The 18,279-nt window shown below is 48.6% G+C and overlaps 5 protein-coding genes and 2 non-coding genes across 7 annotated transcripts; 4 read left to right on the top strand and 3 right to left on the bottom strand.

Moving 5' to 3' along the window:
• The first annotated feature begins 1,751 nt into the window (after positions 1-1,751).
• On the top strand, positions 1,752-3,056 carry B0J16DRAFT_349933 (uncharacterized protein). The gene is made up of 4 exons (XM_046128987.1): positions 1,752-2,152; positions 2,203-2,310; positions 2,364-2,636; positions 2,688-3,056. Exons 1-4 carry the CDS (start codon positions 1,831-1,833, stop codon positions 2,936-2,938), a joined length of 954 nt encoding a protein of 317 aa, XP_045977693.1. The 5' UTR covers positions 1,752-1,830; the 3' UTR covers positions 2,939-3,056.
• A 255-nt stretch (positions 3,057-3,311) lies between these two features.
• B0J16DRAFT_349932 (uncharacterized protein) lies at positions 3,312-4,394 on the top strand. The gene is made up of 2 exons (XM_046128986.1): positions 3,312-3,615; positions 3,665-4,394. The coding sequence occupies exons 1-2, from the start codon at positions 3,396-3,398 to the stop codon at positions 4,252-4,254; spliced, it is 810 nt and encodes a 269-aa protein (XP_045977692.1). The 5' UTR covers positions 3,312-3,395; the 3' UTR covers positions 4,255-4,394.
• A 554-nt stretch (positions 4,395-4,948) lies between these two features.
• Positions 4,949-5,019, top strand: B0J16DRAFT_t331. Its single transcript has one exon. It is a non-coding gene; the product is annotated as a tRNA-Gly (tRNA).
• A 401-nt stretch (positions 5,020-5,420) lies between these two features.
• B0J16DRAFT_t315 lies at positions 5,421-5,491 on the bottom strand. The gene has a single exon. It is a non-coding gene; the product is annotated as a tRNA-Gly (tRNA).
• A 2,178-nt stretch (positions 5,492-7,669) lies between these two features.
• On the bottom strand, positions 7,670-8,711 carry B0J16DRAFT_358578 (RTA1 like protein-domain-containing protein; the record flags this gene model as incomplete). Its single annotated transcript, XM_046129596.1, has 2 exons — positions 7,670-7,889; positions 7,939-8,711. 2 exons carry the CDS (start codon positions 8,709-8,711, stop codon positions 7,670-7,672), a joined length of 993 nt encoding a protein of 330 aa, XP_045977691.1.
• Positions 8,712-10,110: 1,399 nt separating this feature from the next.
• B0J16DRAFT_189214 (Homeodomain-like protein) lies at positions 10,111-11,928 on the bottom strand. Its single transcript, XM_046122765.1, has 3 exons — positions 11,569-11,928; positions 11,347-11,470; positions 10,111-11,298 (listed from the first exon to the last, which is right to left on the bottom strand). Exons 1-3 carry the CDS (start codon positions 11,746-11,748, stop codon positions 10,280-10,282), a joined length of 1,323 nt encoding a protein of 440 aa, XP_045977690.1. The 5' UTR covers positions 11,749-11,928; the 3' UTR covers positions 10,111-10,279.
• A 2,196-nt stretch (positions 11,929-14,124) lies between these two features.
• B0J16DRAFT_349923 (uncharacterized protein) lies at positions 14,125-17,573 on the top strand. The gene has a single exon (XM_046128985.1). It carries the CDS (start codon positions 14,201-14,203, stop codon positions 17,480-17,482), a length of 3,282 nt encoding a protein of 1,093 aa, XP_045977689.1. The 5' UTR covers positions 14,125-14,200; the 3' UTR covers positions 17,483-17,573.
• Positions 17,574-18,279: the final 706 nt, after the last annotated feature.

The raw sequence follows: 18,279 nt of genomic DNA, 5'->3' as shown, positions 1-18,279 counted from the left end.
GGTATCATCCTTGGCTTTCTCGGCGTTCTCCTTGGTAGGGTTCTTGGTGTACTCAGACATGGACTTGTAAGCTTGGTCCGCGGCCTCCTTTGCTTCGTCGGTCTTCTGAGGAAGCGCGACGTCGGTTTGACTGGGACTGGGAGCCTTGGTCACGGTGGGCTTGTCATCCACATCGTCTGGAGAGGATGGAGAAGGCTCAGAGTCATCTTCGGCCTTGGTGGTGGGCTTGGGCTCAACGGGAGCTTCAGTAGTTGATTCGGGGGCAGGCTCAGTGGTAGGGATCTCAGCCTTAGGCTCAGTGGTGGGTTGGACTTCCACTTGACTCTCAGTGGTGGGCTCGATGGGAACGTCAGCATTTGAAGTGGTCATGGGCTCAGTAGGGACCTCGACATTGGACTCGGTAGTAGGCTGAACGACAACTTGACTCTCGGTGGAGGGCTCGACAGGTGCATCAGTCGCTGTTGTTGGTTCCGGCAGAGCTTCAACAGCGGTTTCGCTGCTAGGTTGAGCAGGAACCTGAGTCTCAGTGGTAGATTCAGCAACCTCCGTAAGGGTCGTAGGCTCAGTAGGAGGCTGTCCCTCCGTGGTCGAGTCAACGGGAAGTTGGAAAGAGGCCTCAGTAGAGGGTTCAAGGGGAACAACTGAATCGGTTGAGGGTTGGATGGGAGCACCAGTTTCAATTGAAGAGTCGACGGGGGCTGGGAAAGAAGCTTCAGTCGAAGACTCGGGAAGTGCGAAAGAGTCGGTTGGAGGTTGGATGGGCGCGCCAGTCTCAGTGCTGGGCTGACCCAGAACGCTGGTCTCTGTACCGGGGACAAATGGGGCTGATGACTCGACAGTGGGAGCTCCGGTATCGACCGAAGGTTCAACCTGAGGCGTTGTCTTGGTGTTTGGGAAGACAGGGAACTTGTTCTCAGTTGACGGCAACACTGGAGCTTGAGTCTCGGTGGTAGGCTCAACTGGAGCCGCAGAGTCGGTAGACACTTGGATAATAACCGCTGAAGAAGTCAAAGGAAGGTCAACATCTGGAGGGGTAGTTGTCTCATCGACATTGATCTCGGGAGCTGCCGCGTTGGAAGTAGCTTCAGCAGCATTGTCCAACTGTGTAGTAAGACCTGTCGTAGTATCAACAGGAGTCAGCGCAGGATCCTGAGCAAGAACAAGCAACGGAGTAAGAACTCCAAAAACGAAAGACTTTTTCATAATGAATGTAAGGCAGCAAGATACTGCGTGAAAAGAAAGACAAAGAATGTTGCCCAGACTCACAGCTCAACGGGGGCCCTGATTATATCCATCCCGCCATCATATCTTCGCAAATCTTGTACAAAGTCGCGAAGGATTTCAACCTTGCTTCTTATCGCATGATTAATTTCCAAGGCTGAGGTGTAATTCTCCGAGATTACCGGTAGTTGATCTCGGTTCTTAGGGCGTTTCATCGTTTGCTAAGGCTGACACGAAAAGCTTGACACTAAAATCAAGGTTGACAGAAAAGAGTAGTGATGACTTGCTTGTAGAGTGACGGGGTTATTTGGTCGCTTATGCAAGTTAAGATGAATACTGGGCTGAGTCGGGTTCCTGATCCTTCAACGGTTTAGGTTCCACTAATCCTTTCAGCGTCGTAGCGTAGGATCTAACTCATGATTATCGCAATTACAGATCCCATGCGATCGATTGGGCGATACACGATGGATATGTTTTACCGTGCGATGCCCAGATTTCCCTATATCTTTTTGCTACCCTCATTTGTTTGTCTTTGTCCCGTTCCAATTGCATTTATCCCATTCACTCGTTTGTCTTCACACACTCTTTTAGTCGCTCTTTACGTTCATCATGACACGCTGGTTTTCTGCTGCAATCGCAGCTCTGTCCCTCACAAGTGTTTCTGCCAAAATTCACTGGGATCCCGTCGGAAATACCTGCGATCCTCTCGCTGGAAAGGTCGGCGCGCCCACACTCGACGATGCCGTCAACAAGGTCTGGCAAGAGATCGAAGGCATGGCATCCAATGCTTTGCAGTCTATGAACGACATCGACTCCGGAGCTTTGACTAAAGATAGCGATGCTTGGGAGTATCTGCGGGTCGTTGGAACGTACGACACGTTCTTTGATGTGCAGCATCCAGACGGGTTTCCTCGGTGGAACTCGGTCAAGGGTACGTCTTGTTGATCTTGGCTTGATTTTTTGGTATACTGATTTTTGTAGATATTCTTGCGCTCATGAGCAAGGCTTCTTCGAGACAGAATGTGTACATCATGTGCGATGATGCATACATGTACGCAACCGATCCCAACACGGGCGATGTTCACTGGCGTAAGTCTCGAACCTTTTTTCTCTTCTGGCGCATTTGCTAATGTCTATTGCAGAGCTACCTAGTGATCAGAGCAGAATCCTCAACCAGGGCCCAGACCAATTGCAATGCTCAGCCAACAAGCAAGGCAAAGACCTAATCGGTTACCGCTCCGGCTGGGACGGCTCTGATTCGAACCACATGTCCTACGTCGTCCTTTGCGCCAACTATCAGCTTCACAACGTTTATCTCGACGAATTCACTATCCAAAGCGGAAAGTCCCTGGATGACTTCAAGTCATTGACCACGACTCTCTTCCACGAGTTCCTCCACGTTTGGGTCCCCGCAAGTAAGTCACTCCCTCTTACCTTCTTCAAGTAAAGATACTAACCGCCATTAGTGAGAGCCGATATGAGTGGTGGCACGGCTTCTGGAGGCGAACGATACGGTGTTCAAGGAACAAAGGAAGTCCGAAGTCTTTACGCGAATGAGAACCCGGACTCTGTCACTTTGTTTGCTCTTGCTCTCTTTTCGAAGAACTTTTACTGGATGACTACAACTGCTGAGACTAAGCAAGAGGTGTGGAATAGGTTCCAAAACGAGGCGAACGGACAGGGTATTATCAACGCTATGAAGTTAACTCAGCCTTGATTATGCGAGAGGTCTTCTAGGGTTACTTGATAGCTTGAATATTCAAATCCTATTTATCCATTGTCCTTGTCTATGTATCCCATTGCAATAATGCTAGTGGGCATTGAAAAGGTTGTCTTCCATGTGTTAGGGTGACAGAATCAATAGCCGAAATGTGGGTCCACATTCATACCAAGTGACTGAATTATTTCGCTCCGATACCCTTATAATGAGCTCTGTTTCACATATAGCTAAGCATAAGGTCAATTCTTCACCAACGCGTCTGTGAGTGTGCACGGGCAACGGAAATTGACAGGTAAACAGCACTGATCAGTTGTGTTAGTCATCATCTTCAAGGATATATGGACAGATAAATCCTATCACGTACCCACGCCAAATCTTTCAGTTTCCACCGTATCCCCCACTCCAACAACAGAACAGAAGATCGTTTCCAGAGTCGTGAATCACAAACTCCACCATGGCTAATCAAACTTTCAACTCTGCTCCTTATGAGGGCACCGAGGTCATCACTTTCACCTTCTCGGATCCTTCGGCGCGGGATTCTCTCTCTGATGAGAACACCGAGGCCGGAAAGACCTTTGCTACCACCCTCCGTGTTTATCTTGAGAATGAACACACCGGTACCGTCTGGTGGGCTTCTGTTCATGACGCTCCTAACAAGACCAAGCTCTTCATCGGTACATGATATCACGCGTCTTCGCCGATCTAGCTCTAACAAATCTGCAGATTGGAAGACTCTTGCTGGCAAAAACCAGTTTGAAAACACTGCTCAGGCAACTCTTCTCGCCAACAACTGGAAGACCATCACTTCATCTCCCGTCATCAAGGAGACCTACAAGTTCAACCCTTCCAACGCCGTGGCCCGACAGACCGCTCTCTCCAGCACCTACGAGACAGTCTCCGTTTGCTTCACCTTCCGCTTCAACTCTGCCATCCACGCAGACCACCTTGACGGAGCATTCCAGGAGCTCAACCATGCCATCATGCTGAGCCCCGGCGCCGTCGTCGCCAGCTACTCCATCGGCGGCTGGAGCGTGGACCGTACCTCGTACTGCGCCTGCTACCGCTACCTCAACGCCAAGGCCATGAGGAACTTTGTCCATGGCGACACCAAGGTTAGAGACCTTGTTGGAGAGCTTGAGGCTCGTGCTGCCGGATTTCAGATGGAGTTTTTTGAGACCAAGGCTTTTGAGCAGGGATGGCAGGGGTCTGTGATGAAGACTGTGCCTGATAACCCTGTCCTTTCCGGTTTCATGTCTGAGATGCAAGATCTCTTCAGTGGCATTGATGGTTCCACACTGCGTGGCGAGCGTTGAAATTGATGAAGGAAGGGTTCATGTTTTCTTTTTGTAGCAAGGCAAGCCTCAGTTGGTAACTGAGTCAGAGGATACAATAATGCGGGATAAGCATATAGCGAGGTTATTCACAAGATCTGTGATATATTGTAAGAATAGGGAAGGAAATGCATATTCTTTGGTATTGTAATACCCAGTGTCCTCGTGCCCAACTCGTCTTTTGTCTTTGGTTGATCACGTCACTCACGCTATCAGGGCTCTATGTATCAACGACTTCACGCTTACTGGACTGAGAAGGTTCTTCGCTCGCCTGGTCCGGGTTTTGGTGACAACAGTAGCCTCAATGCATTAGGTGTGATCGACGCTGTTGTCGACGATGTCCGAAAAGAGCTCAAATCAGAGCCTGAGCAGCTACCATACAGCCCGTTGTTGGTTCACTTGTCCAGAGAGCTATAGGTAGATCCCTAGATGTTCTTGAAAACTCGTCATAGAATGCATTCCAACAAAGTAGCTGGAGGACTATCCTTCAAGGCTGAGGAAATTAGAGAAGATTCTCCTAAGTTCTTGTCTAAAGTGGCATAGAAGGTCTAAAGCTCTTCTACGAGTTAGAATACAGAACCCCACCCACAGCCAGTTGCGGTACAGCTCCTCTCGCAGTGGAGTTGTTCCAACGGTGGGAACTTGATCCTCAACACCGCACGGTTATCTCAACAAAGCGTAATTGGTTTAGTGGTAAAATTCTCCGTTGCCATCGGGGAGCCCTGGGTTCGATTCCCAGATTACGCATTGAATCAGCGAAGCCATTCGCCTCTCTTTTTGTCGGATTATCGGTTTTATTTGTGGTGTTGTGGACTCCAAGTTCCGCCATTCTCGAGCAGCCTCCTCGTTGGAGCAGTAATGCAAAGCCTAAGTACACCAAGGACGTTGAATCATTCACTAGTTTGTTTCAGAGCTTCAGTCTCCAGTTGTGTAGACCAGCATTTAGCAAAGATACCTTAGTTAAAAACAAGAAGGAGACTTTAAAGTTCGCCAAAACTGGTACCTTTTACCGTTACAAGTTGTGTCTCCATAGCCACATTTTTCATCACACTCACGAACGTTCGTTCCCAACAGCACATCTTGTCGTAAGGCCACAGATAAAATGGAAAGAAAAGCAAAAAGGGAAGCTCGAAAGCTTGACTTAAAGATGCGTAATCTGGGAATCGAACCCAGGGCTCCCCGATGGCAACGGAGAATTTTACCACTAAACCAATTACGCGGTTATTGCTTGTGAAAGTGTGGTAGTGTTAGGGCCCAAGTTCCTACGGTTTGATTGACTCCACCCAGGAAGAGGAGAGAGTTGACTAGGTGGGTCAGTCTGACTTCAGTAAGTGCCTACCTGCCTACCTACCTATCCATGTCTTCTTTGTTCTCCGACTGGCATTTGGTATGTTTGCTGAGTACCAAGTCAGTTGCTTGCTGCTGCTAGACCACACTCAACAATGACCTTTTCCAAATTCATATTTCTTTCTGACCTTAGCCACTGATCTCCTCATTTGCACGACCCGAAAGCCAATTTGTGGCAGTCAGCTGCCAACAATCTCGGCAGCCACCATTTCCTATGCCATCAGTACAGCCATTGAAGTATTACTGCCATCTGCATAGGCAACGTCTGCGTCCTGCTAAAACCTCGCACTACCGCGCCTTCAAAGAGACTGCCTCGGAAACAGTGCACTCAGAGCTGAAGACAGCGACGGTTAGTACTGTGGTTCATAGTCGAGCTTCATGAGCTAAACTTACCTCTCAGTTCTACAGATTCGCGAGCACAAAACGATCCACCACCTCAAGACTTAACCTTTGGGAACTATGACAAAAATTCCGAAAAATACGATTCCCACCCTCAGCACGCTTCACTCCGGCTCTCAAGGTCAACAACTACAGAGAAGGGTGAGGTTCTTCTCGATTACCACGAGGGATAAGATTTCGAGTGTCCTCCAGACTCCGTTCTTGGCGGCTTAGTACACGTTGAGAGGGAAATTCAGTATGTCGCCCTTGGGAGCGAACTCTGAGAGAACTGAGAAGCAAGCGCTTACCATCTGTCACTGTCGAAGTTGTTGCCGCAACTATCGAAGAAGCCAAGATTACGGAGTTAAAGGACTTGGAAAGTACAGAGGCCGCTATCCAGAGTATCACTTCAACCGAATACCCCTCGCGACACCGGTCGGTTGCCCGACTAGTGGCAGCCTACTCCCAAGACGTCTGCCCAAGGCCCAACGTGCACAACCCTTACAGCCAATCCTTGTCCCCTCGGATGGATGGCTACAGCTATGGATACAGCGACATCTACTATTATCCAAACTCGAAACGTAACTTCAAACAACTGAGTCATTAGAACCGCTCTACTCTACACCGCATATCTAAAGCAGACAGATTTCATTGCTACAAAGCTAGTAGCTGTATACGGTAGCTTCTCCAAGTACTTCAAACCGGATATCAAGGTTGAACTCCTCTTCTCTTCCCATATGAATATCGAACTAACCGATCAACAGCCACCAGCTAGATGTAGGTTCCACGAAGTGACTACCGGACCTCGATACTGAAAAACGACCTCACGCCTCGACCCATCGTCGTACGGGGAAAAGGAAAGGTGTTCTGAGATCCTCGGCTTTTTTGCGTCGGATTGTGACACGGAAAGCTGCGTAGCCGGTCGCGAAGTTGGTGTTTTGAATTTTCCATAGCGGCATGGAATATGGCTTTAGTTGAACACTAGGGGTTGTGGGTTTCCTCTTATAGTGACGACCGGTTCGACGTTCTCGACATGGCGTACCAAGCTACACACCTCAACCAGACGACACGACGGACAGTCTACGCCACCAATAATATACCTCTCGACAAAAGTGTTGTTTTATTGAGTACGCATTGCCGGGCATCTTACCACCAGGTGTGTCACTAGCAGACCCCGAATACCTCTTGACGGCAACGAAGGCCGTCCTATCACATAACCAAGCCTCCCGAACAACGAATCTCCCGCATGCCTCAATATCAACGAACCCCACGTCTGCTGCGCTGGATGCCATCAACGCTCGGACTGCGTGTGGTCAGTTGGGGTGACCGCATCCTATACAGGACTCCCTCCGGAAGTGTCACAAGGGCAAAGAGACTGTTTGGCGGTTTGGGAGATGAGGAGGAGATGGGCTGGGGAGAGGGCATGGTCAGAGGATACAGTTGAAGGACACTGAGTATGGGATTATGAGATAAAATCCATATATGTGTTCGCAAAGTGTATCTAGGAATCGCTCAACCTTTCCATCCAATGCAATCGAAACCAAGTCTATATCACGCTATTCTATTGTCCATCCAATGATATCAACATAAGAAATCAACAATCTATCTCTCAAAGGTATTCTGCACAATCTCTCTTCCAAGTAAAATCAAAGAACTTATTGACAGCATTCTCCTATGCGCTGCCAATAACAGGTCCCTCGTTCGCTTGCGTCTGAGTCTTCTCAGCATCCGCCGCAACCTTACCCTTCTTGCCCAAGAATGGAAAGAAGAAGTAAGGGTGGAATATCGTCAAGGTCCATACAGCGATGAGAATCATGGCTCCGTCGAGGATAAGAAATGTGGTTTCGTTTTGCATGAGGGTGCTTCCCCAGCCCATTTGCATCTCAGGGATACTTTGGAATGTCAGTAAAAACAATAGAGTTAGAAGGTAGGGACACTTACCGGTAGATGCAACGGATAATAATAGCAACATAAGCAACCGCCAAAGCACAGACAAACATCTTGGTCTTCTTGTCACTCGCACGAATAACCTTGACATCTCCTCCACTCATAGAAGACTCATCGCCCTCCCTCACAGCAGCACCATTCTTGATAGCCTTGTGTCGTCTCCACATGTAAATAAGCATCAAACCTCCACAGAAAACCATATTCGCCATCTGGAAAACCACACCGGCGACAAGCATGCCAGATCCAACATCAAGCAGCTTCTGATCCGCATTATCCCCGTTCGTAGCAGCAGACGAAACACCGCCGCCAGCAGCTTGAATGATAATCGAAAAGAAATCCGTACCGACGAAAACCCAGGGATATAGAACTGGCTTGATGAAACTGTATTCCCGACCGTACCAAAGAACGAGATGCTTGAACGTGATGGAGATGGCGGCTGCGACGAGTGTAGGGCCCAGGATGAGAAGAACGAGTTGGATGACGAAAGCGTTGTATACCCAAGGATTCGAACTCATGATAATACGACCGCAGTATCCGATAAGTTCAAAGATGGTTCCTATGGCGAGCCATACTGTATACGACCATGTTCGCGCGCGAATACCAAAGTAGATCTGCGGAATAAGAGCGAGAGCGTGCGCCACGACGAAGAAAATGCATGCGCCGAGGGTGAAGTAGTCGCCGTAGAGTGAGGCTTCGACGGGACATCGGGCGGAGACGCCATCGGAGCAGGTTTTGTAGCTAGGGGGTTCGTAGCCTTCCGAAGACATGGCGGCGGTTGAAGTCGAGACGAGACGTAGAGGATGGAGGATGGAAAGACAGGAGGTGCGGGTCATATATTAAGTGACGGAATCATGTCCGTGGGGCAAAGGATGAGTGGAGGCGCAGTGTAAGAGCCAAGACATACAACTAAGCGAGGTGCGCATCGAATTCTTGGCGTTGATGCTGTAGTGATCTATCATCATTCCATGAGACTCAACAATGACGTTTTGTTTATCTCTTTTACAATACTGACAAAGAACTTCTCATCAATTCTATACAACAGAGTTATATCCATTTAATTTACTATATTGAATAGAAATTCTATATTCTTGACAAAGACTCACTCTTGGCGTCGTCAAGATAAAAATCTGGGCGGGAAGTAGTTAAACCCCGATTGGTTTATCCCCGGGCTTCGCGTTCGCATTTCTCGCGATCGCTTAGACAAGCGACTAGGATTGAAATGTAAGATTGCGACGCAAACAATTGATCCACTCGTAGGATCCTACCAACATGACTTTTTTCGAGCGGTAAATGCGACCGGTTTATCTGTTGGTGTGAAAACGGGTTTTAAGTATAAAGTTTAGGGCCTTTTGATGGTGGTTGATCAATTGAGGTTGCTGGAGAGTACGCGTCCATCGCCCGGACTTAGGCATTTTAGTGCCAACGTTACAGCACGATTAGCGAGGGTCTGTCGCATTGTTTCACATTTCTTTGTCATTAATTTAATAGTACTGAAACAAACGCTTCAAAGTTGAAAGAAAAGGTCAATGACTCTACGATTGTCTTTTCTTTATCTGTATATATCGGATATCATAGTTAATATTTTGGAAGTTCGGATTAATGTTGAAATCACTCCAAACTCCGGCCCTGTTGGAGAGCTTCCCATAATAGTACGCCTATCTAAACGCCCTGACCTCCACACCCGGTCGTGGTATGTACAAACGAAATCTGTCCCTAAACAGCATTCAGGGCATCTATCCACTCTCGTATGCCTATCAAGACCAGTGGAAAACGGATACTGGACGAGTCCGAGTTGAGATGCAGCTCTTGCGTCTCAGCTCGCAGATCGCACTGCTTTTCGAGGCCCTCATATGTCCAGCTGACGCGTGCCAGATCCTTCAAATCTCCGCAACCCTTGCTTCAAGTTCAACACATCCAATCCCTTTCCCGTTTCTTACCGTTGTTCTCTTCGTTCAATCAGAGCCGGAAGCTGTTGTCGTAGCAAGGCAACAGCTGTAGTCAGGCTTAACGTAAGCCGCAGGCTTGGCGTCAGACTCCATTTCAGAAACGTCGCGAAATCATAGCATCACTTCAATCGTTGATAGGTAGGTATCGTGCATTGGACAAAATTGGCAAGGCCTGAGTAATGTGCATGGAGCCATGTCCGTTTGGGTGTGCTGATCGCCTCAAGAATGCGTGACAGGTTTCAAATATTCCTCCGTCGTCCAAAGTTTCGATATGCTGCTGACAACAGAGAAGGTCGATATATAGGTCTGACAGCATGTGCAGAACCGGAGTCCGATGCTGGCTTGTTTTCAGTGGCTGGGAGATGTTAAATCTCCACATCTTGATGCAATCATCCCGCGTTCGGTGGGCCATTCTCGTTTTGTTGTTGAACTGACTGCATAGCGTCTGCTTCACATTGCTGCTCCAACTGCCGCCATTGCTCCCCTCCACCTGGATAGTGATGATAATGATGAAAGTGATGATGGACATGGTGGTGATGATGGTGGTGTATTGCTTGTGGCGTCGAAGTTGGCAGTTGAAACTGCTCGGTATAGGATTGGGGTATCGGATCGACCCCTGGAACACCACCAATGGGAGCGGAAGGGGTGCCAGTTTCACCCATCCACAAGTGTTGATTTGCAGGAGACGTGCCTGGGGGAAGCATTGCACCTAGTTGTGACCAAGTGGAAGGTGAAGGCATAGTGAAAGTCCCGTTCGTACTGTTCGGAACTGGTTGTGGTTGGGGTTCTGCTTGTGGCTGCAGCGGTCTGGGCGGCTGCTGCCATGTCCTAGATCCATTTTGTGCTGGCTCTGGAACGTTCGGGGGAAGATCAGGGACTGGTGCAGCATTTATCGGTGCTGTGGTCTCGTTTGGTGTCTCCGTATCCTCACTAGCTTCTCTCAACGGTGAGGGCGAAGGCCCAACGAAATTCTCAAAAAAGGCCGAATCGAGAAAGTTAGCTCCCATCTGATCATGGCTTATATCGCCATCCATAGTCGGAAACGCCATCATATGGTCAGCTGTGTTCGTTTCCAAGTTAATATTAGGGTTTTGTGGCGCTGGTGAAATTCCAATATCCGTAGGGGACATTTGAGATGATGATGAAGGAGTTGTTCCTTGAGATTTGCTTTGTCTCTGATGTGATAGTCTTGATAGTGTGCGCCAGCGATTACGACAAGTTAGAGGTGGACGACCCGGTATTCTTGATGAGATGGCTACCCATCGGTGACCAAGTGTTGCTACGCCTTGACGAAGAAGGTTGTCTTCATCTGCGGTCCAGTCACTTAACCGGTTCTTGGCAGATGGGTTTAGGATATCATTGTATCTTTTAGAACATTGATCATCCTTTCTTCCTGGAATGAGATTGGCTGTTATGGTGTTAGATTAGGTTATAAGTGCGTGCATGTGAAGGTTACCAATATCATTCCATACTGGTCCAAGTCGAGCATAAGCCGAGAGAAGAATTTCATCCTCCTGAGATGTCCATCGACCTTTGCGTAACGAAGGATCAAGAGAATGAAGCCATCTCTTTCGACATTCCTAAACCCAGTCAATACTCCATCCGTCAAATTCATCCACTCATGTGGGCCATCATGGACCGCGTTGAGACACGTGCGGAGAAACACCAACTCACTCACCTTTGCCGTCCTTCCCTCCAACCCAGCAGCGATATCCTTCCATCGTCCCTCAGACCCTCTACTCGCGCCAAAGTGGCCGACGAGCGTCCTCAGAGTCGCATCCTCGGCTGCATTCCAGGGTCGTCGGTGTTTGGGTGTGTTTGCGGGGGGAGACTGTGGCGAGGTCTCCTGACCTGACATGGGATATGCGCGCGAGAAAGAGTGACAGAGAGACAAGATTTGCTCATCGAGGAGCAGGCATTACGTTACAGGCCGTTGCGGGTCGGTAAGGCTGAGATTGAAGATGTTTGATTTGATTGTGTCAAGATGGTTCGGTTGTCGAGTTCCGTTTTTCCGTGGCTTGTCGGAACCCGAAAAGTGGGAGGGCTCAGCCACAAGGACACGATACGCCACTTTGCTTATCACTTATCACAGTCTATAGGGTAACTTTAAACAGTTTGACAGACTCGAACAGAAATGGGTCGTTTAAACACATTTCATTTGGCTCAGAGGGTTGTGGATCAATCCTAAAAGTTGAGATGATATTGAACTAATGATTTGTGACCAGATGCTGTCCGATCGAGAGCTTTCCCAATGACAAACCAGATCTTGTCTCAGAAAGAAAACACTGCAACCCCTTGCTGTGGAATGATTTGCACAGACATCCACCAACGTTCAAAAAGTGTGCATCCAAGATCATTTCCTACAAATATTATGCAGTTTTCATCTCATTGAACTGTGAACAGTAGCATATTGTAGCGATGACTTCTTTTTTCACGCGTTTGCGACACCAGACTTCGAAGAACATATGAGTATCACCAGGATCAGATCAGTCAAAAGGCACGGAACCTCTACGTTCAGAAAGCTAAGAGACGAAACAACCTAGAATGAAAATTGAGGGTCGGAGACAATTACGCGACGAGAAGTCTAACGAGTGAAATATCAACCTTTTGACTAAGCCCTGGTATGCCAACCACGAGAAACAAATAGATCGGTTAAATTGGTGTCTTGGATTTACAACGACGCGAAAAACAGGGATGGGAAACGTGGAAAAAGAGCAGGGTTTCCTCATGGCGGCCCACCCATCTCAAGCATGTGAGAGATGAGAGATTTCGCTCACAGTCCATTGGAGCTCTCGTAACTTCAGCCCAAGCTTAGCGTACGGACCCATCGGAGAATAAAATGCTTGGCTCTGCAGGCACTCTCTACGTCAAGCATCACAAGCAGAATTACATCCAACTTTACCAATGCTACCCATCGCACAGATGAGAAAACGCGAGATCTGGAACAATCTCATCTCGACATGACACGCATATTCAGCCTTGTATGACGCGTCCCTAAATGACGAATAAATACGAAAATCTTACTAAATGCGTGAATCTCAGAGGCAATTTATGGCCACAAAGGCTTCTAAGTTTTGTTCCATAATTAGATCCATAGCGGTTAAACGGCGCTCGGGTGAGCGGCAGCGGCTTTGAAAAACTTTGATGTGTGGGAGAGGGGAGGACGTCAGCGGGCGATTGGCGAGTGCGTAAACGAGAATTGGGCCAGCCATTTCTATGATTAGTAGTGGGAAATTCCAGTGGAAAGCCAGACGCCTGGACTAGCTACGGTGGACATGTGGGATAACAAGAAGAGAGAAGGGGCAAGGGAGAGTCAAGTGAGGGGTTCTGCATGTGGCCAACCTGCATAACAAACAGCTCGACAAGCTATGGGTAGCTTCATGCAACAAGTCAGAAGCTCTTGAGTCTGTCGGTGAACAAACTCAAAATCCCATTCGCTGTTTCACGAGAAAAACAAGAAATGATAAAAAATGCATGAGGGAATTTGATTCATGACGGGCGCAAGCCCAAGTTGAGTCTGGTCAGGGTCTGCACCGCCCACTCCCTCCCGGATCTGGCATCCCGGGCTATGACCATGCCAAGACGGCTACACCCACGTCCAAAAATGCTTATTTCGAACACCTTATTTTCGTCTGTTCTGAGATTGGACAGTCTTTCAGGGTCTGGATACCGAGAAATTGGGCCCTGTAACGTCACCAGGTTTAGCTCGGTTTTACGTGTTTTATTGGACCTGGCAAAAGTTCCATTGACATAACAACTTGTCAAACTTGGTTAGCCAAAATGACAAACAAGACAAGCTTCAACATGTCAAGATCATGCAAACCATTATGAGCAAAATACTTTGCAGTGGATCTCTACGACAAAGGGGCTGAGTCAAGAGCGGTGATATCACAAACCGTTTCTACAAACGGCTAGCCATCTCATTTCCCCTCAGATCCAGCCCTGTCCTGCAGAAGCCAAGTAGCTACATACTCGCCCCTACCGTCCACCACACGAAATCTTCGCTGGCAGTCTTTGTACATATCTTGTATAGCTTCACTTCTGTCTACAATGTGTTTCATAACGCTGAGGGATTTTTCATTTGCTGGCGAACGGTTTACTGAATGGGAAGAGCCGACGAGGCCTCCTTGTTATTGTTAGGAGAGAAGAGGTAATAGTTTTTTTTTTAGAATTGTCTAGACTTTTCGCTTTTGTATTAATATTGCTTGAGAAGCTGTGTTTTGATCGAATTACTCACTCTCACACTCTTCTGCTTCTGCTTCTGCAATCCTTCCCACTTTCTCTCTCATCTCCTGTGAAGACCCGCCACAATGGCTGACCCTGACATCCACCCAACCAAGGAAATCGATCCTGAGGCTCAAAACACCCGCATCACTTTCCAAACCCAAGAACGCGGCCGCGAAGAAACCGAACCACGTCTTGGTCGCACGCGTTCTCGCTCCCTCTCCCGTCGTCGCTCTCACTCCTCCTCACGCTCTCGCATCCATCCAACCTCTCCCTACTCCGGTTACCAGATCGAATACCGCACGTTATCCATCCAAGTCACCGAAGCCAAACAAACTGTCGAGTCCGATGACTCCAAGACCACGAACTCGAAGACTGATGAAGATTACTTCTCCAAGCTTCAGTACCATGAGCTGCAGGTTGAACAACTGTGTCAACAGCTCAACGTCAGCTCTGGAGAAGGTCTTTCGGAGAGTGCGGCTGCGACGAGACTTGAGCGCGATGGAAAGAATACACTCCCTCATCCCAAGACGAACTACATCAAACGTACACTCAAGTACATCTTTGGTGGTTTTTGTTCAGTTCTTTGGGTTGGAGCTATCATCTTCTTTCTCTGCTGGCAACCCCTCAGCAACCCTCCCTCGAACCAGAATCTTTCGCTCGCCGTTCTTATCCTCATCGTCATCTTCCTCCAAGCTGGCTTCTCAGCCTTCCAGGATTGGTCCACCGCCAAGACCATGAACTCTATCCTTGACCTATTGCCTTCTTTCGCAATGGTAAAACGTGATGGCGAACTCAAGAGTTTGCCTACGATTGGCCTTGTCGCTGGCGATGTTATTCATCTTCAAGTTGGCGACAAAGTCCCTGCTGATCTGCGCATTATCAGCCACTCCGGCGACATTCGTTTTGATCGTTCGGTTCTCACTGGCGAGTCTGATGAGATCGAGGGCGCGGTCGATGCCACCGATGCGAACTTCCTCGAGAGTCGCAACATTGCTTTCATGGGGACTACTGTCATGAATGGTAATGGTGTCGGTGTCGTTGTACTCACTGGTGGCCGAACCGTCATGGGTCGTATCGCGACCTCTACCTCTGGTGTCAAGGACTCAGCTGCTCTGATCCAGAAGGAAATCACTCGCTTTGTCCTGATCATTGTTTGCATGACTATCATCCTTGCACTGGCTATTCTTCTTACGTGGGTTGGTTGGCTTCGCGTTGATCATCCAGATTACATGAGTGTTCCAGCGATGCTGGTCAACGTCATGGCTTGTGTGGTGGCGTTTATCCCAGAGGGTATGCCAGTTGCCGTGGCGCTGACACTCATGATGGTCGCTCGTCGCATGAAGGCTGTCAACGTTCTACCCAAGGGACTGTCGACTGTTGAGACACTTGGCTGTGTTAACGTCATCTGCTCTGACAAGACTGGAACTCTTACACAGAACCAAATGTTCGTCAGTTCAGTTGCCTTCGTCGATAGGAAGTTCGAGTCTTCGGATGAATTCCAGTACATCGTCAACAGCAATGAAGCAGATGAAGCTTCAACAGCTCTTCAGCGCGCCGCCCTTCTCTGCAACGATGCTTCCTTCGATCCTACAACTATCCATCTTCCCCTTCACGAGCGCGCAGCCATGGGCAACGCGACCGACAGCGCAGTCTTCCGCTTCGCCGCGTCCGGTCATTCTGGCGACAGCATCAGGAAGACCATGCCTCGTATCTTCGAAGTACCTTTCAACTCCAAGAACAAATGGATGTTGACCGTCTTCCAATCCGACGACGAGCGTGGCGCATACCGCGTTATCATCAAGGGTGCACCGGATATCCTTCTTGCAGGATGTACCAAGTACTGGTCTTCCGAGTCCAACTCGGTTGTCACTCTTACTCGCGACGCACGCATTCAGTTCCAGCAGATCCAAGATGAAGCTTCGCGTCGTGCGGAACGTGTGATTGTCTTGTGTGAGAAGTTCATCACTCCTCGCTCCGTCGCTGGAACGAACAGTTTCAGTGATGAGATCACACACTCTGCTATTCAGGACCTTACTGTCGTCGGTATGCTCGGCATCATCGATCCCCATCGTCCTGAGATTCCAGCCACAGTTGAGCAATGTCGTCGCGCTGGAACGAGGTTCTTCATGGTCACTGGTGACTACGCCCTCACCGCCGCAGCAATCGCCCGCAACACTGGTATCTTCTCCTGTCAGCAGGACCCTGACACCATTGACTCTCTCTATCCCGGTACTCCTACCAATGAGAAGAAGACGAAGCCGAAGAAGGGTGATCGTGCGGAGATCATCCCCCGAAGCTTACTACTCGAAGGTGCGCATCTAAGCAGACTTAGTCAAGAAGACTGGGACATCGTCTGCGCCTACGAAGAAATTGTCTTTGCGCGAACTACTCCCGAGCAAAAACTTCGTATCGTCACTGAACTTCGCGAGCGCGACAATGTAGTGGCTGTAACCGGCGATGGTGTCAACGACGCCCCTGCCCTTCGCGCCGCAGACGTTGGTGTCGCCATCGTCACTGGAAGCGACGTCGCCATCGAAGCATCAGACCTCGTCCTCCTCGACCGTTTCGACTCCATCATCGACGCCATGCGCCTTGGTCGTCTCGTCTTCCAGAACCTTCAAAAGGTTATTTCTTACCTCCTCCCCGCCGGTAGTTGGTCCGAGATCTGGCCCGTCATTCTCAACGTCTTCTTCGGTGTTCCTCTCCCTCTGAGTGCTTTCCTTATGATCATCATCTGTGTCTTTACAGATCTGTTCCTCAGTCTGTCACTTATCATGGAGAAGGAGGAGTTCGATCTTCTTTCTCTTCCCCCACGAAACCACAAGCGCGATCATCTCATCAACACCAAGATCTACACCCAAGCGTACCTGTTCACCGGTTCAATGGAGACCATCACCGCGCACTCCATGTTCTTCCTCTACATGTGGAGATACGCCAAACTCTCCGCCTCCGACCTTTTCTTCCTCTTCGAAGGCTACTCAGAAGGCTATCACGGCTACACCAAGGATGAACTGACCAAGTTCAACAACACGGGCCAGTGCGTCTACTTTGTCACGCTGGTATTTCTCCAATGGGGTAACATCCTCGCTGTGCGAAACCGTAGACTGAGTATCTTTCAAGCGAATCCTATCACCAAGGCTCACCGCAACCCGTGGTTACTTCTTAGCATGCTTATCAGCTTGTGCATTGCCATTTTTGTTACTGAAGTACCTGGGATTCAGAAGTTGTTTGATACCGAGTCTGTGCCGATTGAGTTTTGGCTGATTCCTATTCCTCTGGGCTTGGGTATTTTGTTGGTTGATGAGATTAGAAAGTTTTTTGTGAGGAAATATCCCAAGTCTTTCATTGCGAGAATAGCTTGGTAAAGAGTTTCGATAGAATTCTAGTTGAAGTGGATATCAAATAGATGTCATAGATGTCATTCGACCGACAAAGTCCCATGGTGACAACATTTACTGATCATAAATCTGTCAATTGTCACTGTTTTCGTGATCCACCGCTACTGTCAAAGTTAGCTCGCATTTCCGTCCTTTATCCAAGCGAACTAATGTTAAGCCAAGTTTATGCTGCACAAACAAGGATCATGCCTCCACAAGTCGGCGCGACCGAAGATCATGAATTTCTGCAGTCTCTGAACAGTCAGCCTTGCCAGGAAAGTCCCGTGATCAACAGTAATTAATTCAATCGTTCATCTAATTCCAGAGATCATTGCTCCTTCTGGTCACGGCAATAGTCTGGATTCATTTCTCGGTAGATTTAAAGTCAAAGCACAGTCGCCTCAATTCCTGTAAAGACACTCTTAGTGGAAGACGTGGCTGATATATGGGTCATTAAAGACTGGGTTATCGTCTGTGCAGAGTTGTCAAAAGAGGGATCAACGAAAACCCATGTCTTTCAACTCTGTATCTAGAATCTCAAACAGATGAGACGAGTCTCAAACATCGGAGAAAATCAAACTCATCGCTTGTCAATAACCGATCTCCAGATGCAGCGATTGCATTATCGGATTCTCGGGTCTCGAAACCACATCTGGAATAGTAAACACCTTCTCCGTCATTTCCAGAACTTTATGACCGAGCGCTTGGGTTTCAAGGCTTGAGAATACGAGAAGTTGGTGGGTCTTGACCCAATATTCCCTGACAACCCTTGCTAGGAAGACAAC

This window comes from Fusarium flagelliforme, assembly GCF_020744385.1.
Source record: "Fusarium flagelliforme strain FIESC 12 MPI-CAGE-AA-0113 chromosome Unknown B0J16scaffold_8, whole genome shotgun sequence".
In the NCBI taxonomy this organism is placed as follows: Eukaryota; Fungi; Ascomycota; class Sordariomycetes; order Hypocreales; family Nectriaceae; genus Fusarium; species Fusarium flagelliforme.
This window is presented reverse-complemented; position numbering and strand designations above follow the sequence as displayed.

Bases quoted from the DNA above. Each gene is read 5' to 3' on its own strand.
- B0J16DRAFT_189214 (XM_046122765.1), bottom strand. From the start codon at position 11,748: ATGTCAGGTCAGGAGACCTCGCCACAGTCTCCCCCCGCAAACACACCC. The intron at 11,471-11,568 runs GTGAGTGAGTTG...GACTGGGTTTAG, and splicing joins TGGAGGGAAGGACGGCAAAG to GAATGTCGAAAGAGATGGCT. The intron at 11,299-11,346 runs GTAACCTTCACA...ACACCATAACAG, and splicing joins ACCAGTATGGAATGATATTG to CCAATCTCATTCCAGGAAGA.
- B0J16DRAFT_349933 (XM_046128987.1), top strand. From the start codon at position 1,831: ATGACACGCTGGTTTTCTGCTGCAATCGCAGCTCTGTCCCTCACAAGT. The intron at 2,153-2,202 runs GTACGTCTTGTT...TGATTTTTGTAG, and splicing joins TCGGTGGAACTCGGTCAAGG to ATATTCTTGCGCTCATGAGC. The intron at 2,637-2,687 runs GTAAGTCACTCC...AACCGCCATTAG, and splicing joins CCACGTTTGGGTCCCCGCAA to TGAGAGCCGATATGAGTGGT.
- B0J16DRAFT_349923 (XM_046128985.1), top strand. From the start codon at position 14,201: ATGGCTGACCCTGACATCCACCCAACCAAGGAAATCGATCCTGAGGCT.
- B0J16DRAFT_349932 (XM_046128986.1), top strand. From the start codon at position 3,396: ATGGCTAATCAAACTTTCAACTCTGCTCCTTATGAGGGCACCGAGGTC. The intron at 3,616-3,664 runs GTACATGATATC...ACAAATCTGCAG, and splicing joins CAAGACCAAGCTCTTCATCG to ATTGGAAGACTCTTGCTGGC.